The sequence below is a fragment of the Crocodylus porosus genome, unplaced genomic scaffold, assembly GCF_001723895.1.
Source record: "Crocodylus porosus isolate Cpor-Errol unplaced genomic scaffold, CroPor_comp1, whole genome shotgun sequence".
Taxonomy (NCBI): Eukaryota; Metazoa; Chordata; order Crocodylia; family Crocodylidae; genus Crocodylus; species Crocodylus porosus.
The window spans coordinates 6,127,777-6,149,965 of record NW_017728937.1 but is presented as its reverse complement, the minus strand read 5'-3'; the positions used below and the strand labels follow the sequence as shown (position 1 = coordinate 6,149,965).

Sequence of the window (22,189 nt, the reverse complement as noted above, 5' to 3'; positions counted from 1 at the left end):
AGTTATAATCCTTATTTAATGTATTTTAAATTAAAACTATTTTATACAGGTTTATTTTTTTAAAAAGCATCTTAACAAAAAATGATTAAATTAAAAAAATCTCATTTAAATAAAATCTGATTTTTTTTTTTTTAATTGTTGATTTTTATCCACCATGCTTGAACTGAAAGAGCAGTGATCCTGCTGGTAAAGGTGGCATGAAGAATCAAAGAGCTCTTGGTTTGTGTCTTTCAGATTTGTTCTGCAGCGGGAGAAGCATTTCCACTACTTGAAGAGAGGCCTGAGACAGCTGACAGATGCCTATGAGGTAGTTGCTTGGCTCCAGCTCTTCCCTCTCACTGTCATCAGCCGCTTGCTGCCAGCTCCAGGACCAATGCAGAACCAGGACACCAGGAATCTGTCCTTGTTTCTCCACTTGAAGAACACCTCCCCACTTTCCTTTTCCTCCAGCTATGTACACTTTACATGTGGCTTGCATTTAGTGTTTTGCCAAAGGGTGCTTGGACAGGTCAGAGAGGCAGCACTTGGTTCTGCTGACTGTTTTTTCTGTATCACTGGCTGTCACATCCCTTGCATGGACATGGGACCAATACCATTGGCTCTCAACTTTGTTTAATTTCCAGTCTTTCTAGGCAGCCAGTGTAATTTCAGTTTAGTGCTTTCTTCCCTTGTGCTTTCTGCTGTGAACATTTTCAGAGGGTCACAGCATGCAGTTAAATAGCTATAATGTCATGCCCTGGAAGTGGCTTGATTTTTAGCAAGTAAAATGAGTGCTGCTGTGCATGTGGCCTGGAAAACGTCTTTGGGGCCTTTAGCATGGGAAATGGTTACTGCCTGATTTTGCTTTTTTATAGGGCTATTTTTCCTTGCAGTTCTCAGGGCAGCATGGACACTGATATCTACGCTCTTTCCTCCTGCACCGTTTTTGTGTCCTACACTGACCACTGTCACTGTAGAGCTGTATTTATTTCTTGCTGTTGTATTTCCACTGCAGAGGCCTTTTTCTTGCTGCTTGTCCTCTGCAGCCCTTTCCTCATCTCCCTGCACCAGTGTAACAAGATCAGTCTGTATCATCAACTGGGACCTGATGGGTGTCTTCTTTCCCCATCTGTAGTGTCTGGATGCTAGCCGTCCCTGGTTGTGTTACTGGATATTGCACAGTCTGGAGCTGCTGGAGGAGCCCATCCCGGAGTCGGTGGCTTCAGAGTAAGTTTTGTTTGGTGCCTGCCATTCCATCTGTAGCAAATTCCTGTTGCAACAAAAGACTCCGGAATTGAAAAGGCAGACCCCCTTCGCTTGGTCTGGCATGCTATTGGCCAGACAGAGTAGTTGGGAGAGGGTCCGTGTGGACACTGGAGTGATCCCAGTTCCTGTATTTTGAACCAGGAAGGGTTACTGGTATTCATTGTGAAGTAAGTGGCCTTGCTTAGCACAGGCTGGAGAACATGATCTAGCAATCCCTGCCCTGAGTCCTGTGTGAGGTGATTGAGAGAGGAGGGCATCTCCTAACATTCTGAAGAAATCCTCCTCTCTCTTCCCTCCCATGGGTCATTTCAGAGGTACCCTCTCTCTCTCACTTGCTTTCTTTCTGGTTCAGGCTGGTCAACCAGGTCACTGGGCCAGATAAATTCCGGAGGGGAGGGGGGAGCTCTCTTCTTCCGTTGGGCATTTTGAAAAGCTCACAAGGAAAGTGCCTCCAGGCTGCCGCCTGGATGAATTCCTGTAAGTAAAAACTTGAAAATTAGCCAGGAGTTAGGATTTATGTCTAGGCAGACACATTATAAAAGGACTATTACATCCAAGATTGTGTGAGACTGATTATGTTTGCTCAAAATGTATTCTGACTTCCTTGTTCTACCCCCGCTCTCCCCTCAAATCCTCCTCTTCCCCGATCAATAAAGGTATTGGGTTTTTTTGCTCCTGGCCCAGCCAGCAGAGTTTGTCTGTGTATGTTCCCTCAGTCATACCTGAGGTTGTCTTGGGATGCTTTGGGCTAAAAGAGGCACCCAGGAATATTACCAGTGGGCAAAGCACTCCCAAGGCTTGCAGGGTCTGTGTGACCCAGGCTGCACAGAGCCTAACAGAGACCAGTGCCCGAGTGGTGGCAGTTACCCTGGGTGTTCTCCAGGATGTGGGACAGCTGGCTGGAGGCACTTTGTGGGAGACTTCCAGAGCAAGGTTTTTGGGCCTGGCACAGAGGCAAGTGCCTCTGCATAGTAGCACACCCTACTGTGCCACCACAGGAGTCATTGGTTGTACGTTAATAAAATTCACTCGTTAATGTTCCTGTCTTTCAGGGTTTGTCTCTTGTCTCCTGGTCTCCCTTTCTGGATTGAAGGGATTTCATAGCCAGAAGGCACCACTGTGCTGTCTTGATTTGACTCAAGCCTGAGATCCCTCTGCAGCTCATAATTCCTACCCAAGCTAGGGCTCCTAGGTTGTGTCCACAAGCATCATAGGACTTGATTATCCATAACAGATCTGAAACCTCCCTGAACTGGCATACCTGCCTTATGCATTCAAATGGAGCAAAGTGCCATTGGAGGGGACAGACTCTTAGTCTGGCTGTGCTGTTGTTACCTGAGTACATGTGTATGGACCTGGGACCTTACCTTGCTATCCTCCCAGTGAAACACAGCCTGCACCCATTGGTGGAGGACTGTCAGGGAGGGAGACATGCATGTTGTTGAACTGCTTTTTACAGCACAAGGGGAGTGGGGCTGCCCTGTAACCTTCCCTGCCACTTTGGGTCTGTACTGGGCAAAGTGTGTTCTGGACTTCTCAGACTGTAGCCAGCGTTCTTGAACCAAAAGACTGGCCCCTGTGTGCTCAGATTTCACCCCTCACCCATCAACCCACATGGCCTGATAACTCCTCTCTTCACTGAAGGCATTGGGAGAACACTCCACACACTGAGATGCTGCTAGGCCCTATTGGCAGCTCCTTCTCAGTGCAGGCCTCCTGACTCTCTGGCCCCAATATCCTGCTGCCCTTCCATCCTGTACAGTGGGTACCATCTCCAGTTGGGTTGTGAATAACTTGCCAAACCCTCGCATTCAGTCAGGATCCACCTAGCTTTTCAAAGATGGTGCTGGGATTTTCCATTGCTCCATACACCTATCCCTCACCTTCAGATGGCTAGGTTTGATGACTGCTGAAATAGTTTCTCTCCCTGTGGGGAGATCAAGGTCACCCAGTTGAAGTGCCAGAAGGGCCGAATCATGCATGCATATGTTTGACCTTTCAAAACCAACATTGTCTCCTACTCGCCTCTTCTGATTCCAGTGTCTGCCAGTTTCTAAGCCGGTGCCAGAGCCCCCAGGGTGGTTTTGGAGGGGGGCCCAGCCAGCACCCACATCTTGCTCCCACGTATGCAGCTGTCAATGCTCTCTGCATCATTGGTACTGAAGAGGCATTCAATGTCATCAACAGGCAAGACAGTCTGGTCTTCGGGTGTCTGGGCCTGCTGGGGGTGGGGTGGGGTAGGGTAGGGGAGGAGCAAAATAAGTTCCTTTATAAAGCTGTATATCAGCCTGACTGGTGTGTATTCCTGGGGCTTTCAGCTGTTCCTATTGATGGGTTGGGTCGTGTGTGTGGTAGGACTGTACTCTCAGTGATGCCCTTTCTACCTTTCAGGAAGAAGCTCTTAGAGTATCTGTATTCCCTGAAGCAGCCTGACGGCTCCTTCCTCATGCATATTGGAGGCGAGGTCGACGTCAGGTGAGTAGGGTCTCTGGTTTCTTAGCACTGTCCTGAACATGAGTGTGCATGTGCAAAATACCAGGAGTGTAGTGCTTTTCCCAGCTGGGATCCTGGGTTCTCTGCTGCACAGTGGCTGGGCTCAAGGGAGGAGTGAGTTGGCCTTGGCTTTACACTGTGACCTTTGGTCAAAAGCCCATCTTCATCCTTTTCCCCTCTGTAAAACATAGGCGTACAAAATTCCTAGACCAGAAGGGTTCCTCAGCTTACCAAGTCCAACCCTTTGCCCTGAGCCAATTAACTTAGTGGTTCAGAAAGGATGCACCCAGCTAGACCAAAACAAAGCCCCTTTATAATGAAATAAACATACTGTAATGTGTCTGGTGGGTCTGGCACCTGGTGCCCCCTGTGATCCAACCGGTCTGCTGGCTCTCTTTTGGCCCCACCTTGCCTCCAGTCTCTCACCTGCCATAGCTTTGTTATGCTTGGGTTTACTGAGGAGGCAGTCCCTGGGGTCTTAGGAGTAGTCCTGGTTTCTTTGATGGCCAGTTCTGTCTTTGCAGCATCTAACCCACATCAGGGGTCTGTGTTCCCTCAGGGCACTTCCTCTTTGGCTTCCAAGAACCTGTTGGGGCTTCAGGCATCCCATCCTTGGCCCCCTTTTTCTCTAGCTGAATCCCATCCTTGGTCCCCTTTTTCTCTAGCTGAATCCTCAGCCTTGGTGTACTGCCTGAGACCTCAGCTTCTGAGCCTTGGCCCTGAATTGGCTGCAGTGTGTCCTAGGGATTCAGTTTCACCCTGCCAGCCTCAACCTCTTCAGTTTGGGTCTAGCTTTTGTTGCTGGTAGTGAGAAGTACCTCCTAAACACCCCACCCATGGCTGCCTCCTCCCCTGCAGCCACAATCCAGTTCTCCAGTTGAATGCAAACAAAAAAGGCCTGACTTAACTGGTCCTAACATAAACTCCTCCAGGTCTCCAGGTGGGTATGCTTGACTCCAGTTTCTAGTTAGCTCAACTAGAAGCCCTGTGTCTTGCAGCAGCCAGAGCCAGAACACCCTCTCCCAGGCCAGAAGCTAGACTTAATATGCCTCAAACCCAGCCCCCTTCTGGTCACAAGACCCTGTCTCCTGCACCAAGGCTGCTAATTCCCCATTAACTGCCTACCCTTTTCTAGCTCCTGGCTTAGTTCACTTCCGCAGCTACTATATGCTGCCACTTTGCCCTCAGGCTTCCTGAATTCCCCCAGCATCCCTGGAAACAGGGGCAGAGGTTCCCTGTTACACATACATACTGGGAATTGTATCAGCATCATAATTCTCCTGCCTGGACAAGTGTTTAACTGCCAACAAGCAAGCACTGGAGTTCAGAGCTGTCTAGGAAGTTGATCCAGAGCAGAATTTGATCAAACATACAGCCTGTGGGCTGCACTGAGGTCAGTGACCTGGGCCATCAGGCCCACAGGCTTTTGTCCCAGCTCTGAACACGGTGGTGGGACACTCCCTGTGGTGGCTGGCAGCATCAATCAACACCATTTGCAGAAGCCCTGCCAGTGTGACCAGCGCTGAGGCAAAAGACCCAGTTCAGTGAGCTCTATCTGAGTGGTCTTGCAGCTTCTGCCTATGGTGTTGCTGGAGCTGCTGCATTCTGTCAAATGCCAAGGTGCAGGCTGCCACTGTGGGAAGCTCTGCCTTGATGTTCTGGCCACAGTTACAGGGCTTCTGCCCACAGCACTGATGGAGCTGCTGGGGCTCTGGGCGCTGCTGACTCTTACAGCCAGGCTGTCTGTGTCCTGAGCAGAGCTCTGGTTCTGGATGTGGTAGTGGAGTTTTTGTCCACCATGATGCTCAAGTTGCCAGTGCAAGAGCTGAGAGTGTTTCAGGCCTTCAGTGCAACTTCCTCAGCTCTCACTATCGGGCATGGGGAGGCAGTGAGGCCTGAAGATAGAGCTGGCAGTTGGGAGAGATGGGTTCTGTTTACAGCTCTGCTATTTTTCTGCTGGTGACCAGTGACTTCCCTTCCTTGTGCCTCAGTTTTACTGTCTGGGTAGTGGGGATAGTGACCCTAGCCTGCTTTGTGATCCATAGGTAACGGGAGCTAAACATTTCTACTTACATTATTGACAGCGTAACTTCTCAGGGGGAAGAGGAAGGGACAACTCTGAATGACCAGCACTCCTGGGGAGAACAGTGACCTGTCCTGATGACCAGGCTCATATTGGCAATTGTGGAATCCAGGGGGAACTTGGAGGCCAGGAGGGTTGGTAGGAATTTGTATGACACATGGTCCAGGTCTGCCTGTCCATGTAGTAAATAGCTGGGTAATGATGGCCTTTTCTCTCTGTCTATGAACCCCAGGAGTGCATACTGTGCTGCCTCAGTGGCCTCACTGACCAACATTATCACACCTACACTCTTTGAAGGGACAGCTTTGTGGATAGCCAGGTGAGCAATGCATTGGGGCTGCACCAGCAGCACTGTGACATGGGGGCAGACCCATGGATGTCCACAGGGCTCCACATACAGGCAATGGCCTGTGCAGATGGTTGTGAGGAAGGGGCCTGTAGACAAGGGAAGCCTCAGGTGTCAGCCTTATAGTGACTATTCTGTTCTCTTGCTGATCCGATGAGACAGGTGCCAGAACTGGGAGGGTGGCATTGGTGGAGTCCCTGGCATGGAGGCTCACGGAGGGTACACTTTCTGTGGACTAGCTGCATTGGTCATCCTGAAGAAGGAGCACTTGCTGAATCTGAAAAGCTTGTTGGTAAGTGAGCTCCAAGGAGCTCTTACACTCCTTAATAAGACTCCAGGACTGAAGAGATCCTTTATCATCTCTGACTTCACCTGACGTGGTCTGGGTGGGGTGTGATGGTGTTGCAGGACAGTTTAGGAGTGGTGGACTGGGTGGAGTTGCCCCTCTGCAAGACTGAGTCCAGGTCTAGGAGTCGGTGTGGAGACCTGAATGTGTTTTCACTGCCTGGGACTTCTGTCTTCCCTGTGATAGGATGAACGAAAGAGTGGCTAAATGAAGCCTAGCACCCTTAATGCTGGCCCTTTTCTCATGCTACTGGAAGGAGGTGATTACCCTTCCTGCAGAAGAGGATCCTGCACAGGCTTGCATCACTCTGTAGTATTTCTGCAGGTTTTTTTGAGAGCTAGGTAGTGGCAGGAGAACATCTGGGACCTGTCAAGAATTCTGTCAGAATGGTTTTCTGACAAACGTTTGGGTTTTGGAAGGTTTTTCCTTTGTATGGGGAAAACTCAAACTTTTAGGTCAAAACTGAAGAACTAGAAGCTGGTGCACTTTCTGTATGGGAAGGTCTCTACAGTGCCTGGCAGGGTCTGCACCTCAGATACCTCCCATCTCATCTTTATGGATGGGGCTTCTCAGGAACTGTCTCCTGTGATGCCCCATGGTCAGTCTCCTGGGGAAGGGAGGTGGTGCATCATGGGGCATGACAGCAAGGGTGGAGGGGCTTGTCCAGCTGCTTGCCTTCCCCCTCCCCTCCACCTTTCAGTGAGGTAAAGGAGGAGGGAAATGCCCCAGGCACTAATCAGTGGGATGCCAGAACCACCAAATTAGTTGCATCTTTGTGTCTGTCTAAGCCTTACATGCATTCTTGTCTGTCCCTTCCAGCACTGGGTCACAAGCCGACAGATGCGCTTTGAGGGGGGCTTCCAGGGTCGCTGTAATAAGCTGGTGGATGGCTGCTACTCCTTCTGGCAAGCCGGCCTGCTGCCCCTCTTACACCGAGCACTCCATGCCAGAGGCGAGTGTGATTCTTGTCCTAGTGAAGCAGGATGTAGTCATAGACACAGAGAAGTAGGACTGGAAGGGAGCTCCAGAGGTCATCTAGTCCAGCCCCCTACCTGGGGCAGGATCACTCCTATCCAAACTATTCCATACAAACAGTAATCTAAACTCAATGTAAGATGCTCATCAGTCTGGACACAACACAGACTCTTAACCTGCCACAGGTAAAACAGGGAGACCACAGCAGCCAATATCCTACTTCTATAAAATGTTGTCAGTATACATTCAAGAGGTCCCAGTTAGAGGGCTGTGCCCCCCACTACAGAGGAAGGCAAAAAACCCCACAGTTTATTCCAGCCTGACCATGGGGCAGAATTCCTTTTTGACCCCAGATATGGTGATTTATTAGTCTGACCCTGAGCAGAGGAGCAAGACCCACTAGCCAGGAATCTCTGTTTTTGATGTCAGCAGGAGCATTGGCACACCCCTTAGCTGTAGCCAGCACCCAATATATCTGGGAAGGCTATGCCATCTAGACTGCAGAGCTGTCAACTTCAATAGCCTCCCTCCCTGACAGGGTTGTGGGGTTGGTGCAGCTCAAAGCTTATGCAGAAAAATTAGGGGGCAGGGGGTTACAGGAAAATTGTTTTTTCAGATATGAGAACTTATGCCAAAAAGTGTGTGCTGCATAGGAATGCAGAAAGCAGAATCCTGGCTCTTGGGGGCCACTTGGATTGGACTGTGCTTCTGCAGTACCCCTGTGGGTGTGGCACTTTGGGTGCCTCAGCTTGAAGAAGTGGGGACATAGTCTGACCAAGGAGGGCTGGCTTGTAGAGGAGAAGAAATGTGTGAGGCATCCCAGCTGCATCTCCCAGCATGCACTGCCCACATTCTCCAGGAGAGAGCAGGGTGCATGATGCAAGAGAGATGTTGAACCAGCGGGCCCAGACAGAGGAGGAGGATGTGAGCGAGGCATCCAAAGCACATTTCCCATCAGGCCTGGGGCAACAATTTTAACATCAGGATTCCTCCCAGCCCACAGTAGCAATCCTTGCTCAACCACCTGAATTGGCCCCAGCTCCTTATTTAAAGGACTGCCTCAGCTCCTGACCTTTTACTAAAAATGCTTCCAGTAATGTTCTACTCCAGTCCAAGCAGCAAAGCAGAGTTAAACTGGGGTAAAAGGCCACTGAAGGCATGGGCAGACAGGCTTCTTGTGGTCAGAGTGATGCCATGCCTGGGGATGCTGGGTAGCCTAGGTCCCCTGCTCACAAAGCAGGAAGTATTGACAGGATGCTCACCCACAGAAGTGGCTGGTGTGTGGAGAAGGAATTGCTTATGCTAAGTCTGAGGTCTTGTCTGCATGACTTTGGTTGCTTCAAGCATGTGCTTCCCTTCAGAGATCTGATGTATGCTGATAGAACCCCATGATTTCTGTCTCGTTGTGTGGGAGGACTGCCATTCTACCAGCGTGTGAGCTCCCCCTCCTGGGACCACTGCCTCCCTGTCAGCCCTGGGCTCTTGCCCACAGAGCACCCCACCTCCTCTTGATGTGATGTCTCATATCAAGGGTGTGCAGCACCAGCAGACACAGGTTGGGTGTGTGCATGTATTGGCAGCTTCTGGCTGGCAAAACTTCCTGGCCCAGGCGAGTGCAGGGGGAGCCTGTCCTGTCTGAGAGCCAGTGCATGTCTGTGTATCCTGCCTGGGGTTGAGGTAGGACCCACTAGAACCCTTTTTTCCCTCCCCTTTGGGTTTTTCTTCATGCTGCTTGTTCCTCCTCCCCAGGTGACACTGCCCTCAGCATGACACACTGGATGTTTGACCAGCAGGCACTACAGGAGTACCTGCTGCTGTGCTGCCAGTGCCCTGCAGGAGGATTGCTGGACAAACCGGGCAAGTGAGTGCCTTGCCACAACTCTACCCTTAACCATATCAGAGCTGCCCAAGTGCCAGCTACCAGGTCTTCCCTCCTGGAAATGCTGTATAGAGCAGGGGTTAGCCCAGCATTGGAGGGGGCTGCCTTTCAACTGTGACTTGCAGAACTGTCATTGCCAGGGATCAGGTAAGGGAGGAGGAGTCAGCTGCCTGTGATCCTCAGGGAAGAAGCAGCTGGCTAACAGCCCATGGGCTGAGGCCCACTGGCTGTATTCACCTCTGCTATGCAGCTCGTTCAACAAGTCGAGAAATTAGGATCACCTGAACTAAAAATGGTTTTTTTTATTTAATATAAAGAAAATAACCTGAGAAAATAACTCAGCTTCCTTGTTGGTGCCGGCCTGTATAAGCTTTCCCTCCCTTTGTTCTCACACAGTCAAATTGTACTTATATTAGCCAAGTACAAATGCCTCTTAGTACTTTGGCTTTTGTGGGCTTGTCTCATGGGATTCTCTGGAAGTTGGCCTTGATGTGTGGGTATCATCAGGTTGCATTATTCATGAATATCCCTGATAGACTTGCAGGTGAAACTGCAGCCTTCCCCTTGCATGGCAACCCAAGCTCATGTGCAGGGAACAGGGCAATGGGCCAAGGGGAGCTAGCTTTGTTCCAGGAAAATGTCTTACCAGCTATATCCTTTGTTGGCCACAGGTCACGGGACTTTTACCACACCTGCTACTGCCTGAGTGGGCTGTCAGTAGCCCAGCACTTCGGCAGCAGAGAGCTCCTACATGAAGTCGTGCTGGGAGTCCCTGAGAATCGCCTTGTAAGTGGTCCTTGGGTTTGGGCGGGCAGTCAGTGGGACTGGGCATGCTCACACCCTTTGCCAGTGCAGTGTGTGGCTCCTTGATCTCTTCCCCCACCCTCTCTGCCAGGCCCTGGCGTACCTTGCCCCTCCCCCACCTTTGCAGGTCTGGGTGCAGCAAACACCATCCTCCGCTATGGGGAAAGGGAGGTGCTGTCACTACAGGCTTTTCCCATGAATATTTTTGGGCTTCCAAACATTCTGTGGGTGGGACTGTTTTGGTTTGATGCAGATTTACCCTCAGCTCATAGGCTCCCTTCCCTCACAGGTGCCTGGCCGCTGTGTTGGGCTGTGGCCCTGTGCAGAGTGTGATTTGTTCCCTGCCTGTAAGCGGGGGCAAGGCTGACATGAACAGACCTCAGTCCTTGTTTGGCTTTGTAGGGGGCCAGGCAGATGCATGGTGACCCTGAACGCCTGATCTGAAGCCTATTTGTGATTGAGGTCTGGCTGGTGGGAGCTACCTGTGGGCTCTTGCTGCAGGTACCTGACTCCTTCACTGAGTCTCATGTCTTGCTAGGGTGCCATGATTTCAAGACCTTCTTTTAAAGCCTGCCTGGGCTGCATGGAAGCACTCTTCCACCCCCTAGAGGCACTATTGGAAAGCAGAGCACTCAGTGCTGGGCACTCACACAGGAAGCAATGAGTGGAGAAGTATTGCCTGGGTCTGATTCTGGCAGTGCCTGCATCCAACCTTCATGACAAGCATGAGCACTAATGTGGGCATTTCCATCCTTCCTGCCCCCTCACAGCAGCCAACGCATCCTGTGTACAACATCTCCCCAGACAAGGTGGTGCAAGCCGTCCTGTACTTCCTGCAGAAACCCATCCCTAACCTGGAGCCGGAGCCAGAGCCGGAGCAGGAAGTGCCTGCAGACTAGATGCCTCTGTGCCATGGCATGGACTCTGGCACCGGATCATCTTCCCTGGGTTCAGATCAGCCTTAGTCATCCTGGGGCTCCTTCTTGGAGCTAACTTAGAGTTGTGCCCCCTCTTAACTCACCCACAAGAGCTCAGGATGCTAGTTATACCAAAAATAACCTGCCCAGTAATCACTGCATCAGGCTGTAAGCGCAGGGAGCGTGCAGCCTGCTCACTAGCATGTAGAAGAGGCAGAGGCCCCACTAATACTCCAGCCAGGAACTATGAATTAAAATAATGATATGTGTGAATAATTTAGCATCAATAAACCAGAGCTAATACATGTTATTTCCTTTGCACTGTGCTAAGCCTCTAAGGAAAGCAGCAGCCTTCTCCCCTGTGTGCTGGAAGTGGCCTGGGTTTCTGGGCCTGTGCCCTGTTGGACAGCAGTGTTGTGGAGAGGTGACTGCAAATGAGCTGGGAGGAAATGCTCCAGCCTTTTGATCACTAAACATGGGGCTGCAGCTTGCAGAGTCGGGTACAGAGGAGCAGAGGATGCATGGCTTCTTTGTGCATGGCTGGGGTCAGCTGAGCTTTTTCTGATCCATCTGGTCCCTTGCCAGTTGGCCCCAACCAGCCCAGGAAGCTGATGTAATGTTGCTGCTGCAGTGGTTTAACCAGTCTCTCCTAAGCTGTTTCCATGCTCAACATCAGGCTGGCCCCCCTGCTCATCCACACCAGACTTTACTCCCCAGGCTAGGAGGAGTCCTACAGGCAACTGATGGGGTTGGGATTCAGTCCACTCCCCCATCCCTGTCCCATGTCAGGTCAAAGCTGGCAATGTGCCTGTTTCCAAAGCAGCATGGACTTCAGGAACACCTTGCCTGGGGCCAGCTGCAGAAACAACCACTGTAGCGACAAACATGGGATTTCCCACCCTGAGCAGAATCCAGGGTGAAACAGGGACAGGCCTGTTTCTTATCTGTCCAGGGACCCTATTGCATCATCTTGAATGGAACGTTTCTTGCCTCTACTAGTAAATCCATAATAAAGGCTAATGTGTTTTCTTACCAGGCCCCGTGAGTAATTATTGGCCAGCAGCCCCGGTCCCAATCTGCAGGAAGAGGCAAGTTTCTGCCATTCCCTACATCTTGAACACACGCATACGCACATACATGGGGTCTTTGTAGTAGAGAGTCCTTCATACCCTCTGCAGCGAGCAGCTTAGTCTGCCTTGGGCTCACAGCAGTGGCATAGGCTCTGGTTCTCTGGCTGCATCATGTTTCTGGTGCACTGACTGCTTGGTTTTGAATCAGCAGGAATTTTGTCAAATTCCCTGTCAGACAGTGAAAGACCAAATCTCTTGAGGCAAAGCAGCAGAGGGCAGGCCTGTGCATGTGGTAGTACAGGTGCTGGAGTCATGGCATGATCTGCACTGTGTAAGAAGGGCCCTGAACTTCTCTGAATGTGCTCAGGGCTGTTGAGCTGAAGCCAGGTGCATGTACCTCCCATGCTCACTATCTACCTGAGAAGTTGCAAAGCCTTTCCCAGTCCCCTGCCTACCTTGCAGCCCAGCTGTGAAGCAGTTTCTGGCAGCTGATGCCTGATCTGCTTGAGCACTGGTGGGTAGGCTGTGCTGTGGCCTCTTGAAGAGCCAATTAGAAATGGGAGACAGGAGCAAACCACTGCAGGATGGAGTACCCTGCTCTGCAGGTGAGTTTGTGACAGGGTTAATGAGGTGCCTGTGCTACCACACATGCCATGGGAGAATTAGTTGGTTGCTGCTTGTTAATTGTCCAGTGTGAGGACAAACTTTCTGGTGGGAGGTGGAGCTGGGATGGTCAGTCTGCTTGCCCCTACTTTGGATCAGTTTGTAATGTTAAGCATGGAGGTTTTTAAAATTGGACTAGACAAAGTCTTGGCTGTGATATAGTTGGGGATGGTCCTGCTTTGAGCAGGGGGTTGGACTATATCAGCATTTCTTAACTCATGGGTCACAAAAGTATATGAAAGGGTCACGAGCAAACTTTAAAAATGGATTTTTTTTAAAAGGAGAAAAATGTGGGAAACAGTGGCTTTTCTCTTGCAGGCTGGCACAGTTCCAGTCTGCAAGGGGACGCTTGGGGCTCCACATGCTGTGGGGCTGGGGCTGGGAACAGCCATCAATGTTTACAAATGGGTCCTGGTACAAAAAAGGTTGAGAACTGCTGGAATAAATGACCCTGAGGTCCCTTCCAGCCCTCATTTTCTGTGATTCTGATCGATACCCACCAGTGGGATGCCAGGACATAGAGAGTTTCATGGCTTCTGATGCTACTGGCTGATCCTCCACCCTCCCCCACTTTGCCAGGGGGCAGGAGCCTAGGAGTGGCCGAGTCCAAGTTGGCTGCCTTCTCTGGTACCTGCTGGTTTCAGCTTTGGGGGAGGGTCCAAGATCCAGAGAGTTGGATCTCATTTTGCCAGAGCCCGTGCCCCATCAGCCTCTAGCCCTGCCCCCCACATTGTCCCTGGCCAGAGTGCTTGGAAAGCTCAGCAGGGGCTTCCTAAAAAATCTCAGTGCCTTTACCCAGCTAATGTACTCTCATCTGTATTGCATCAGTCTCAATGTCTGGCTGGTGCTGTCCATGTACTTAGGAAGAAGGCCAGTGCTGGCTCCTGTATCCAGGTTTCATGTCTGAGCTTCCTTTCTGCTACCAAAGGTGCTGCAAGAGATGCCAGTAAGTTAGATACTGGGTTTGTATTGGATAGTTTGTACAGAAATGATCCTGCTTTGTGCTGGAGGCTGGACTAGATGACCTCCAGAGATCCCTTCCAGCCCTACTTTCCTCCAAGTCCATGAGAACAGAGGCCCAAGGCTTTGGGGGTAAGCTTGAGGGGGTAGGGGTGCTAGAGACAGGTCAACCTAGACTGGAGTATTCTGTCCACCCTCAAGCTCACTGACTGCAGCAGGGAGCAGCCTGTGTTCATGGGTCTGTGCTCATGCCTAGTGAGTCCCAGAGCTGAGGATTGTACTGGAGTTCAGGCAAGATTTTGAAAAATGTCCCTGTGTTCATGTGCATGGGTGGTTCGCTATGGTCCTGTGGGCACAAGCTGGGTCCAGTTTGGCAGGACCCATGCACTAGGCACAGCAGAATGTGGCTGTGGACAATGCTGCCCTTGGCCTACAACGTACCAGGCTCCTGCCACCCCAGGCTCAGGGTTTCCTCATCTTCACCAAATAGCATCACCATGGGAACAGCAGTGCTCCAAAAGCCAAAGGGCTGCAAGCACCCCAACCCCCAGCGAGTCCCTGTTTCAAGGAGCTTCTGTCAAGGGAGAGAGGACTGGAGCAGGGGAGTGATCTGGGTCCCAAACAGGACAGTGACAGAGAAGAAAGTGGGCTCCCAGTCCAGGTCTCTACTTTTTTGCCAGTACTGTCTTGACACAACAGCAAGGTATTTAGGGACAAAGTCCATACCAACACGGTCTTGCTGCATATGGGTTTTGAGAGTCTTTCAGGGTCTCAGGCCAAGAAAAGCATCATAGCTGGTATACCATGAAGGAGCTGTGGGATGGGGAAGCACAATGGTAAACTGCTGGCAAAAACGTATTATGGCCAGTCCTAGGAAGGATAAAATAAGATTTTTTATTTATAGTCTTATAGTAAAGGGAAGCTTTAACTTGCAAGACACTCCTGGGCAGTATGTACAACATACGTCAGGTCCACAGAACGGCGGCAAAACCTGGACAGGGCCAACCTACATGGTGTATGCTACGGGGTCAAAAATGCCACAAACCAACTGGGAAGAGAGAAAACAAGAGGGACCACGATTCAGCCATGCTCGCACACACTCGCACACACAAGCACGCACGCACACACGCATGCCGTCACAGAGCGCAGGCCCAGTGCCCTTTTTTATCCCACTGGGACCTGGCCCCACGGTGAAGCCAAGCTGCACTGAGCAGTACTGGGGAGCAAGGGGGGATAGAGAAGGGATATTTACAGACAAAATAAAAACAGGGCTCTGCCTCAGGAAGGTGCAGAGATTTGATCGTTATTCCATGGATCTGTTGCTTGGGAGCCCCTAGAGCAGAGGTGGAGTAAGTCTGGCCATACGGAGTTTTAAGAGCAGGAAATAAATAGCTAGTCCCCACCACATGCCCCAGATTGGAAAACAGCACCTCTCCCATCCCAGCCCAGTGCTTTGTGGTAGGTGCCCAGATGCCTAGGTCTCAATGGGAGAGTGCAGTGACCTTCCTGAAGGCTGAGTGGCAGCCAGGTGGCACTAGGTGCTGCCATCCCTGCCCCTGGCAGCATAGACTCAAGGCAGGCCTGGCCTGGCCCTGTTGGTATAAATAGAAAGGCTTGTATAAAACAAGAGGCATGACTTGCAGAGTAGGGCAAGAGAAGAGGAGGGGGCATCTCCTCAGAGCTGGGCGGTTCACAGATTCCAAGTCTCTCGTTGGCCTAGCCTGGGCTGGCCATCTGTCCGTCCAGGGGGCACAGGGCCCAGCTGGCCCCCTGGGGGCAGAGCTGCTGAGGAGGGCCGCTGTTGTGAGAGTGGCGGGGCAGAAAGCTGCAGTCCGAGAGCCTCTACGACAGAAGGGAGAGAGAGTCCTTCGAGAGCTGGCGGGCAGGCAGCATGGGGCCCCAGGGGTGGCAGGGCCATGCCAATGCTGTGGTGCTTCTAGCTGGCCTCCATGCGCAGCTTCTTCCGGCTCTGCGGCTCTTCAGGCTCTGACTCAGAGCTGGAGTCAGAACCACCATCAAAGGCGGAGATGGTGCTGCCCTTAGGGTTGGTGTACAGGCTGCCGTCTGCTGCTGTATAGTTGGCCTGCAGCTGGGCGCTTGACCGTGCCTTCTCCAGTGCCCGCACTGCAAGGCCAGAGGGCACAATGTCAGGGGGAGCACATAGTTTGCAGGGAGAGAAAATCTGGCTGCCTGCCCCTTGTTTCAAGTCAGCCAGCATGGCCTGAAGTCCAGCACAGCTGTGGTGTTGACTTGAGGTACCCCACCAGGCTGCTGCTTGCATGCTCAGGGCCAGGGCAGACAGAGAGGCTTTGAAAGCCCCAGCTAATGACACCTCATTTGCTTAAACTATTTCTGCTCTGCCACAGGGATGCCCCTGACACTGTAATATGCAGACAAGCCTGTCAACACCTTCAAAGCTGCTGGATTTCAGGTTTCTTAACAAGCTGACTAGTTGATCATATGCTGGGTGCCAGGATAACAGGTTCTCCCCCCCACCCACCCACCCCAGAGGGGCCTTCCTCAGGCAACTGACAGCAGCAGGTCTGAACCCACAATGGGCTTACCAGGGCAAACACTCTAACAGGCAGCCACATGGAGCTCTCTCTGATGCCTATGGCCTAGGCCAGGGCTATCCAATTTCAGAGCAATATGGGGGCTGCATGCTGCAGTAGTCACAAACCCCAGGCCACACCCTGCAGGAGCTCCCTTGGGACACCTGCCACATAAGCAGTGCTACCTCCCCGCATCCCAGCTGTCCATGCTGGCAGGGGGCTTATACATCTCAAGCCTCTCTCCTCTCCCACATGAATGGGGAGCTCACCAGGCCACCCTACTATGCCGCCCTGCCCTAGTAGGAACAATGAGGGTAGTGGCAGCCAGGTGGGAGCCCACAGGCCATATGATAACCTCTTACAAGCCGGACGCCAACCACAAGCTGCCAGCTGGACAGCCCTGGGCTGGATATGAGACTCCCATCCCTGCCCTGCTCACCTTGCTGCTCCAACAAGGCGTTTTGGCGCTTGAGGTCATCAATATCCTGCTGGTGGGTGTGGTTTTTCCGGCGCATGTACTGGATGTACTCTGTGGCTTTGTCAAGGATCTGGGCCCGGGATGCCTGTTGCAATAGTGAGAAAAGCACACACGGGCCAAATAAAGACCTCGTTCTCATAAGGGGTCTGAGGGACTAGCATGCCCACCCTGACCCCAGCTGCGTTGGGGAGATGGGCTGTGGAGCCGGGGTAGGTGTGCTCCCCCACACAGACTATAGAACAGACTGGCCATGAGTTTGGGGCATCAACACAGCTGCTTCAGCCATGGCAAGCTTCCTGAGCACTGGAGAGAGCCTGAGCCTGCTATCTGGAGATGGGAGTGCCACCCGCAAATATCACTATAAAGTGTTCACCCTGGAGCCTAACAACAAGGTACATGACCTCAAGTCCTGGTCAGTATGTGCTGGGTGGGAAGGGCCTTGGGGCTAGGGAAGAGGACAGCAACCAGGCTTAGACAGGACAGGAAAGAGCTGTCTCCTCCAAGAGGTAAGCTCTGCTCAGCACCTATAGCAGCAGAACAGATGCTCTGCCCTGACTGATAGAGGCCAACAAGACTGGCCTGTATCATCAGGGCAGAGCATCTCCTCCGCTGCTGTACGTTCTGGTTAGCTGTTGGGTATAGGTTAGCCAGCCCTACAGCACTGCCAGAGCCAAACCTGTGACCCTGAGTAGTGAGAAGCATGGGAGTACTCAAATGCCCTTTAATCCTGCAAGGAAAGGTAGAGGAGGCCATGGGCTCCAGTGGGACCAGGAACATTCTTGTTGCCAACTGAAGCCAGACTTGAGCTGAAGAACTCAGTGCCTTGCCCACAGCACAACCATGGCCACCCAGACAGGGACCCAAGCCTGGATACTTCCCTGGAAGAGACAAGTTAGACAAACATCTGGGCTGGGTGCTTCGATGCCAAGGACAGCTAGGCTGCTTGGAGGAGAAGGGTGACACTACGGTGGCAGTTACAGGCTCCTGGGGGGCTTGATGCTTGCGAGTACCAGCTGGGGCTCAGGGGTCTCCTCCCTTGCACAATAATCTGGCACCAGCATCACCTGCCCAGAGGAATAGGTAATGGGTCTGGATATGTGAGAACCCACGGCTGGGAGCATGAGCAACACCACCTCACCAGCATCTGAGAAAGAAAAGGGGACACCCAGCTGGATAGGCAGCTGGAAACAGGAAGAAGATCCTATGTGTCACTTGGCCTGCTCCCCTGGCAGGACAGAGGATACCAGCCTGAACCCCTATATGCTGTTTGCTGGCCTAGAAAGCAGGGAGATGAGGTAGCAAAGACTAGGAGTCAGCAATTTATAGTCCTCAGGCTGGATTTAGCCCATGGAGCTGTGGCTTCAAAGGCAGGGGGCTCTGCCCATGCACACTGCAGTCAAACATCAGGGACTGGGGGAAGGGGGAGCTCTGCCTGCCCCGATCCACAGCCAAGCAGCAGGGGGAAGTAGCAGAGGCAGCTGGGTCCTAATGCTTGCCTCTGCTGGAGCCGAGCTGGGTCACTCCAGCACCTCAGTGGAAAATATTTTTGACTCCTACCCTAGACAGGCTGACCTAGTGAAGCAACAACAGAAGCTTACAGCCCAGACCCACTCAGGCTAAGGGATAGGAGGGAGGCCTCCACCATGCTGCCCACTAGTCTCATGAAGCAGGGGGCCATGCTCATGCAAGATCCCCAGTGCCGTGCATCGGAGGCACTGGATGCTATCTAGATTCTAGCACTGACTCTGGCCTCTCAACTGGAGCAGAGTCAGTGCCAGCAGCAAGTCTTAGGCCTGGTCTCCCTTGCCAAGTTTTGCCAGCATAGCTACCACGCATGAAGGACCAAACTAATCCTATGACCCCAGCTGACTTCCTGCCCTTTGGGTGGGGGGGCTGGACTCGATGAGCTTCTGAGGTCCCTTCCAGCCCTAATGTCTATGAAATCTATGAAATAATTACCTCCAAGCTATGAGGTGCATGCTTTCTTCGCTCAGCTTGCATTGTTTTGTCTCTCCACTAAATGGTTCTGCTTGCACAGCTGTGGCGGCTGCAGGCACCAAACAGTGGTGATCACCACAGCTGCTTCAGCCATGGCTGACTTCCTAAGCATGCAGAGAGCCTGAACCTGTTACTCAGAGATGGGAGTACCACCCCCAAATATCACTATAAGGTGTTTACCATGGAGCCTAATGACAAGGTACAACACCCTCATTTAAGGCCTGTTGTCCACCACTGCTTCTCACTCTGCTCTCAGCTGGGCTGGGGGATTGGTCACAACCCAACAACCCTGGCTACCAGGCCTGCGTACCTGTATTGGGGTCTCCTCACTTGTTACAGCTGACAGGGAAGTGAGGACATGGGTTTGCTTTCTGCACACACATAGGTGGGGAAACATCAGGGAGGGAGAAGGCTCTTCAAGCTAGCAGTTCCCAAATGGAAAGTCCCAGGGAGCCAGGTGCCCTGAGGAAGGGGACCTGCTGATCTCATGCTGGCAAGAAGCAGGTGGGGATGAACTGGTCACAGATACATGGAGGTTGGATATTGGGTCTCTTAACAAAGAAAAATCTGAGGATGCAGTGCAGGCACCCAGCTGTCTTGGAGACAGAGCCAGACTGGCTCACAAAGGGGCTGCAGCTGATGACCTAGGAGCCCCCCCCCAACCATCTGTCCTTCCTGTCTTGATGTTTCACATTGCTGCCTAGACGATGTGCCAGTCTAGGAGTTTACTTTGAAGGGGCTTGGGCTCACTGGGTGGCACTGAACTAAAACCAGCTCTGGGACGGAAAAGGCAACACCACTGTGAGGTGTAGCCAAAGCCAAACCTGAGCAATGCAGCAAATGCTAAAGGATTAAATCCAGCCACACAGCCATGGCCAAAGTTGATCCCTGATGCAAAGCAGCGAGGAAGAGCCTGCTACTGCCTCTGTAGATGCTCAGTTGTCTGGGAGGTGAGGGTGAGGATCAAGCCACACCCAAGGACATGGCAGGTTCAGCTGTATGTGCTGTTTGGTTACCAGCCTCAAATACTGACAAAAGATCCTAGCAGCTGGAGAGAGGGCAACGCCTTCCTGCTCAAAGCTCGACATTAACCTGGGGTGGCTCTGATATGGCACTGACACAAGAAGACAGGGAATGTTTGAGCAGTTCCTGGCATGTAACTGAAGCTAAGCTGGCACTGACTGATCCTACATCAGTGGACTGGGGAGACGAGGATGATGCCTGCCTGAGGGCTTGGTTGTACAAGACAAGGTGTGAGGAGTGGCAGAGATCAGCTGGGAAAAGACAGGGTCATCGTGCTGCACAGGGACCAGAGGGACACCAGGCCACTGCCTTCTAGGCCAGCTTGTTTCTCTGTCCCCAACAAGCAGGGAAAACCACAGCAACCTGGTCAAAGTAGAGCTGGAAGCAATGGGCAAAGCTGCAGGAAGCCCTGTTTGCGAGACAAGGTTCTCAATGGTGTTAGTGCCCTGTGTTGGACATGAGTGCCACAATCTCAACACAGCATGCCTGTGAGAGGATATACAACACCCAGGCACAAGCAACCAGGCTAAGTTTGGAACTTAAGCAGGCTCGAGCTGAGTCAGGATTTGGATGGGAGTCCAGTACAGACTACTTTATGCAACAAAGAGGGTAAGTGAATCACCAAGTGGCTCTCTCTCCCTGCCTATGCATGGAGAAGAGGGGCTAGTGCAGAGCACCTTCATTAGAAGAGGCCCATAGTGCCATTCAAAACCCACGCTCAGATTGGAAGGGACCTCAGAAGATCATCAGGTCCAGCCCCCCTGCACCAGGCAGGAAAGCAACTGGGGTCAGGTGACCCCAGCAGGGTGAGTGTCCAGTCTCCTCTTGAAGATTTCCAGGGTTGGTGATTGCACCACCTCTGGAGGGAGCTTATTCCACAGTCTGGACGCCCTGACTGTAAAGAAGTTTTTTCTAATGATGAGCCTGAAATGGTCTTCCAAGCGTTTGTGGCCATTACTCCTGGTTTTCCCCAAGGCTGCCCTGGTGAACAGTTGTTCACCGAGCTCTTGATGCATGTCCCAGATGTAGTGGTAAGCTGCTACCAAGTCCCCTCTCAGCCTTCCCTTTTTCAGCCTGGAGTCTCAGGTCCCTCAGCCTTTCCTCATACGGTTTGTCGCACAAGTCTCTGATCATACGGGTAGCCCTTCTCTGGATTATCTCAAGCTTTACCACATCCTTGTTAAAGTGCAGTGTCCAGAAGTGGATGCAGTACTCCAGCTGTGGTCTCACCAATACTAAATAGAACAGAAGAATCACTTCCTTAGTTTTGCTGGAGATTGATGCATGCCAGAGTATTTTATGCCCTGCTGGCTGCAGCACCGCACTGCAGGCTCATATGCATACTGTGGTCAATTATTACCCCCAGGTCCCTTTCAATTGTGGTCGGTTTGGCACTGCCAAGCCTGTAGGTGTGTTGAGGATTGTTTGTCCCCAGATGGAGCACTTTACGTTTCTTGATGTTGAACTTCATATGGTTCCGATCCACCCAACTTGATAGCCTGTCTAGATCTGCCTGTATCTGTAGCCCAGTGGTCTCGAACCATTTTATGGTGAAGATCATTTTTTGTAAGTGAAGTACAACCCAGGATCTACCGCTCCCCACACCCGACAAGCTGCCCAGGCTCTGACCCCACTCACCCAGATCATGGAGCCTCTGACAGACTGAGATCAATTGTCAGAGGCTCCACGATGGACTGGTTGGTGACCACTACTGTAGCCTATCTTTAAGCGTGACTATGCTTCCCCATAACTTGATATCGTCCGTGAACTTGGCCAGTGAGCTCTTCACCCCCACATCCAAAAATTGATAAAGATGTTAAAAAGCACTGAACCAAGCACTGACCCCCAGGGCCATCCCTGGGGAGGAGAGTGTGAGAATTGGGGTGACCATCTTGGGCCCTGCACTTTGAGGGGCCTTGTGGTTAGCGCTGCATAGGCCCCACCACGACCGCCAGCACCACCAGCTCTGCTGTTGCTACTAAGAGCTGTAGGCTCTGGCCGCTTGCCACCCTCCCCGCCCAGCTGGCTCCGGTCACTCGCCCTCCCTTCCCTCAGGTGTCCAAGGAGAGTGGTCGCTCCTTAAGGAGACGATCCTCCAAGCCCAAAGGAAGGTAATCGCAACAAGGATCAAAGGGAGCAGGAGAGCACACAAGCCTCCGTGGCTCACCAAAAGCATCCGGGAATGTCCCCTTGCTAAAAAGGAGGCTTATACCCAATGGAAAGAAGGGGTCATCACCAGGGAGGACTATTCTGTAGTTGCTCGGGGATGCAGGGGGGTAGTTAGGAAGGCCAAGGCAGAGATGGAACTGGGACTAGCTTCCCAGATTAAGGACAATAAGAAGGCCTTTTTTAAATAC

General features: G+C 52.0%; 2 protein-coding genes across 4 annotated transcripts in view; one reads left to right on the top strand and one right to left on the bottom strand.

Moving 5' to 3' along the window:
* LOC109318231 (protein farnesyltransferase subunit beta-like) overlaps positions 1–12,120 on the top strand; it is a 34,823-nt gene extending 22,703 nt beyond the window's left edge. For both annotated transcript variants that reach the window (XM_019547347.1, XM_019547348.1), the window contains 10 exons: positions 235–307; positions 1,115–1,206; positions 3,286–3,432; positions 3,637–3,720; positions 6,054–6,140; positions 6,330–6,459; positions 7,333–7,465; positions 9,238–9,349; positions 10,039–10,153; positions 10,942–12,120. In XM_019547347.1, coding sequence (XP_019402892.1) covers positions 235–307; positions 1,115–1,206; positions 3,286–3,432; positions 3,637–3,720; positions 6,054–6,140; positions 6,330–6,459; positions 7,333–7,465; positions 9,238–9,349; positions 10,039–10,153; positions 10,942–11,070 — 1,102 coding nt within the window. In that variant the 3' untranslated portion in view covers positions 11,071–12,120. The remainder of the gene's footprint in view (positions 1–234; positions 308–1,114; positions 1,207–3,285; positions 3,433–3,636; positions 3,721–6,053; positions 6,141–6,329; positions 6,460–7,332; positions 7,466–9,237; positions 9,350–10,038; positions 10,154–10,941) is intronic.
* Positions 12,121–14,654: 2,534 nt separating this feature from the next.
* The window catches only part of MAX (MYC associated factor X), a 16,054-nt gene continuing 8,519 nt past the window's right edge, over positions 14,655–22,189 (bottom strand). The window contains exons 3-4 of one of the 2 annotated variants that reach the window (XM_019547345.1): positions 16,773–16,902; positions 14,655–15,905 (exon numbers count right to left, since the gene is read on the bottom strand). In XM_019547345.1, the coding sequence (XP_019402890.1) occupies positions 15,718–15,905; positions 16,773–16,902 (318 nt within the window). In that variant the 3' untranslated portion in view covers positions 14,655–15,717. The remainder of the gene's footprint in view (positions 15,906–16,772; positions 16,903–22,189) is intronic. The other variant, XM_019547346.1, reaches the window with a different exon arrangement.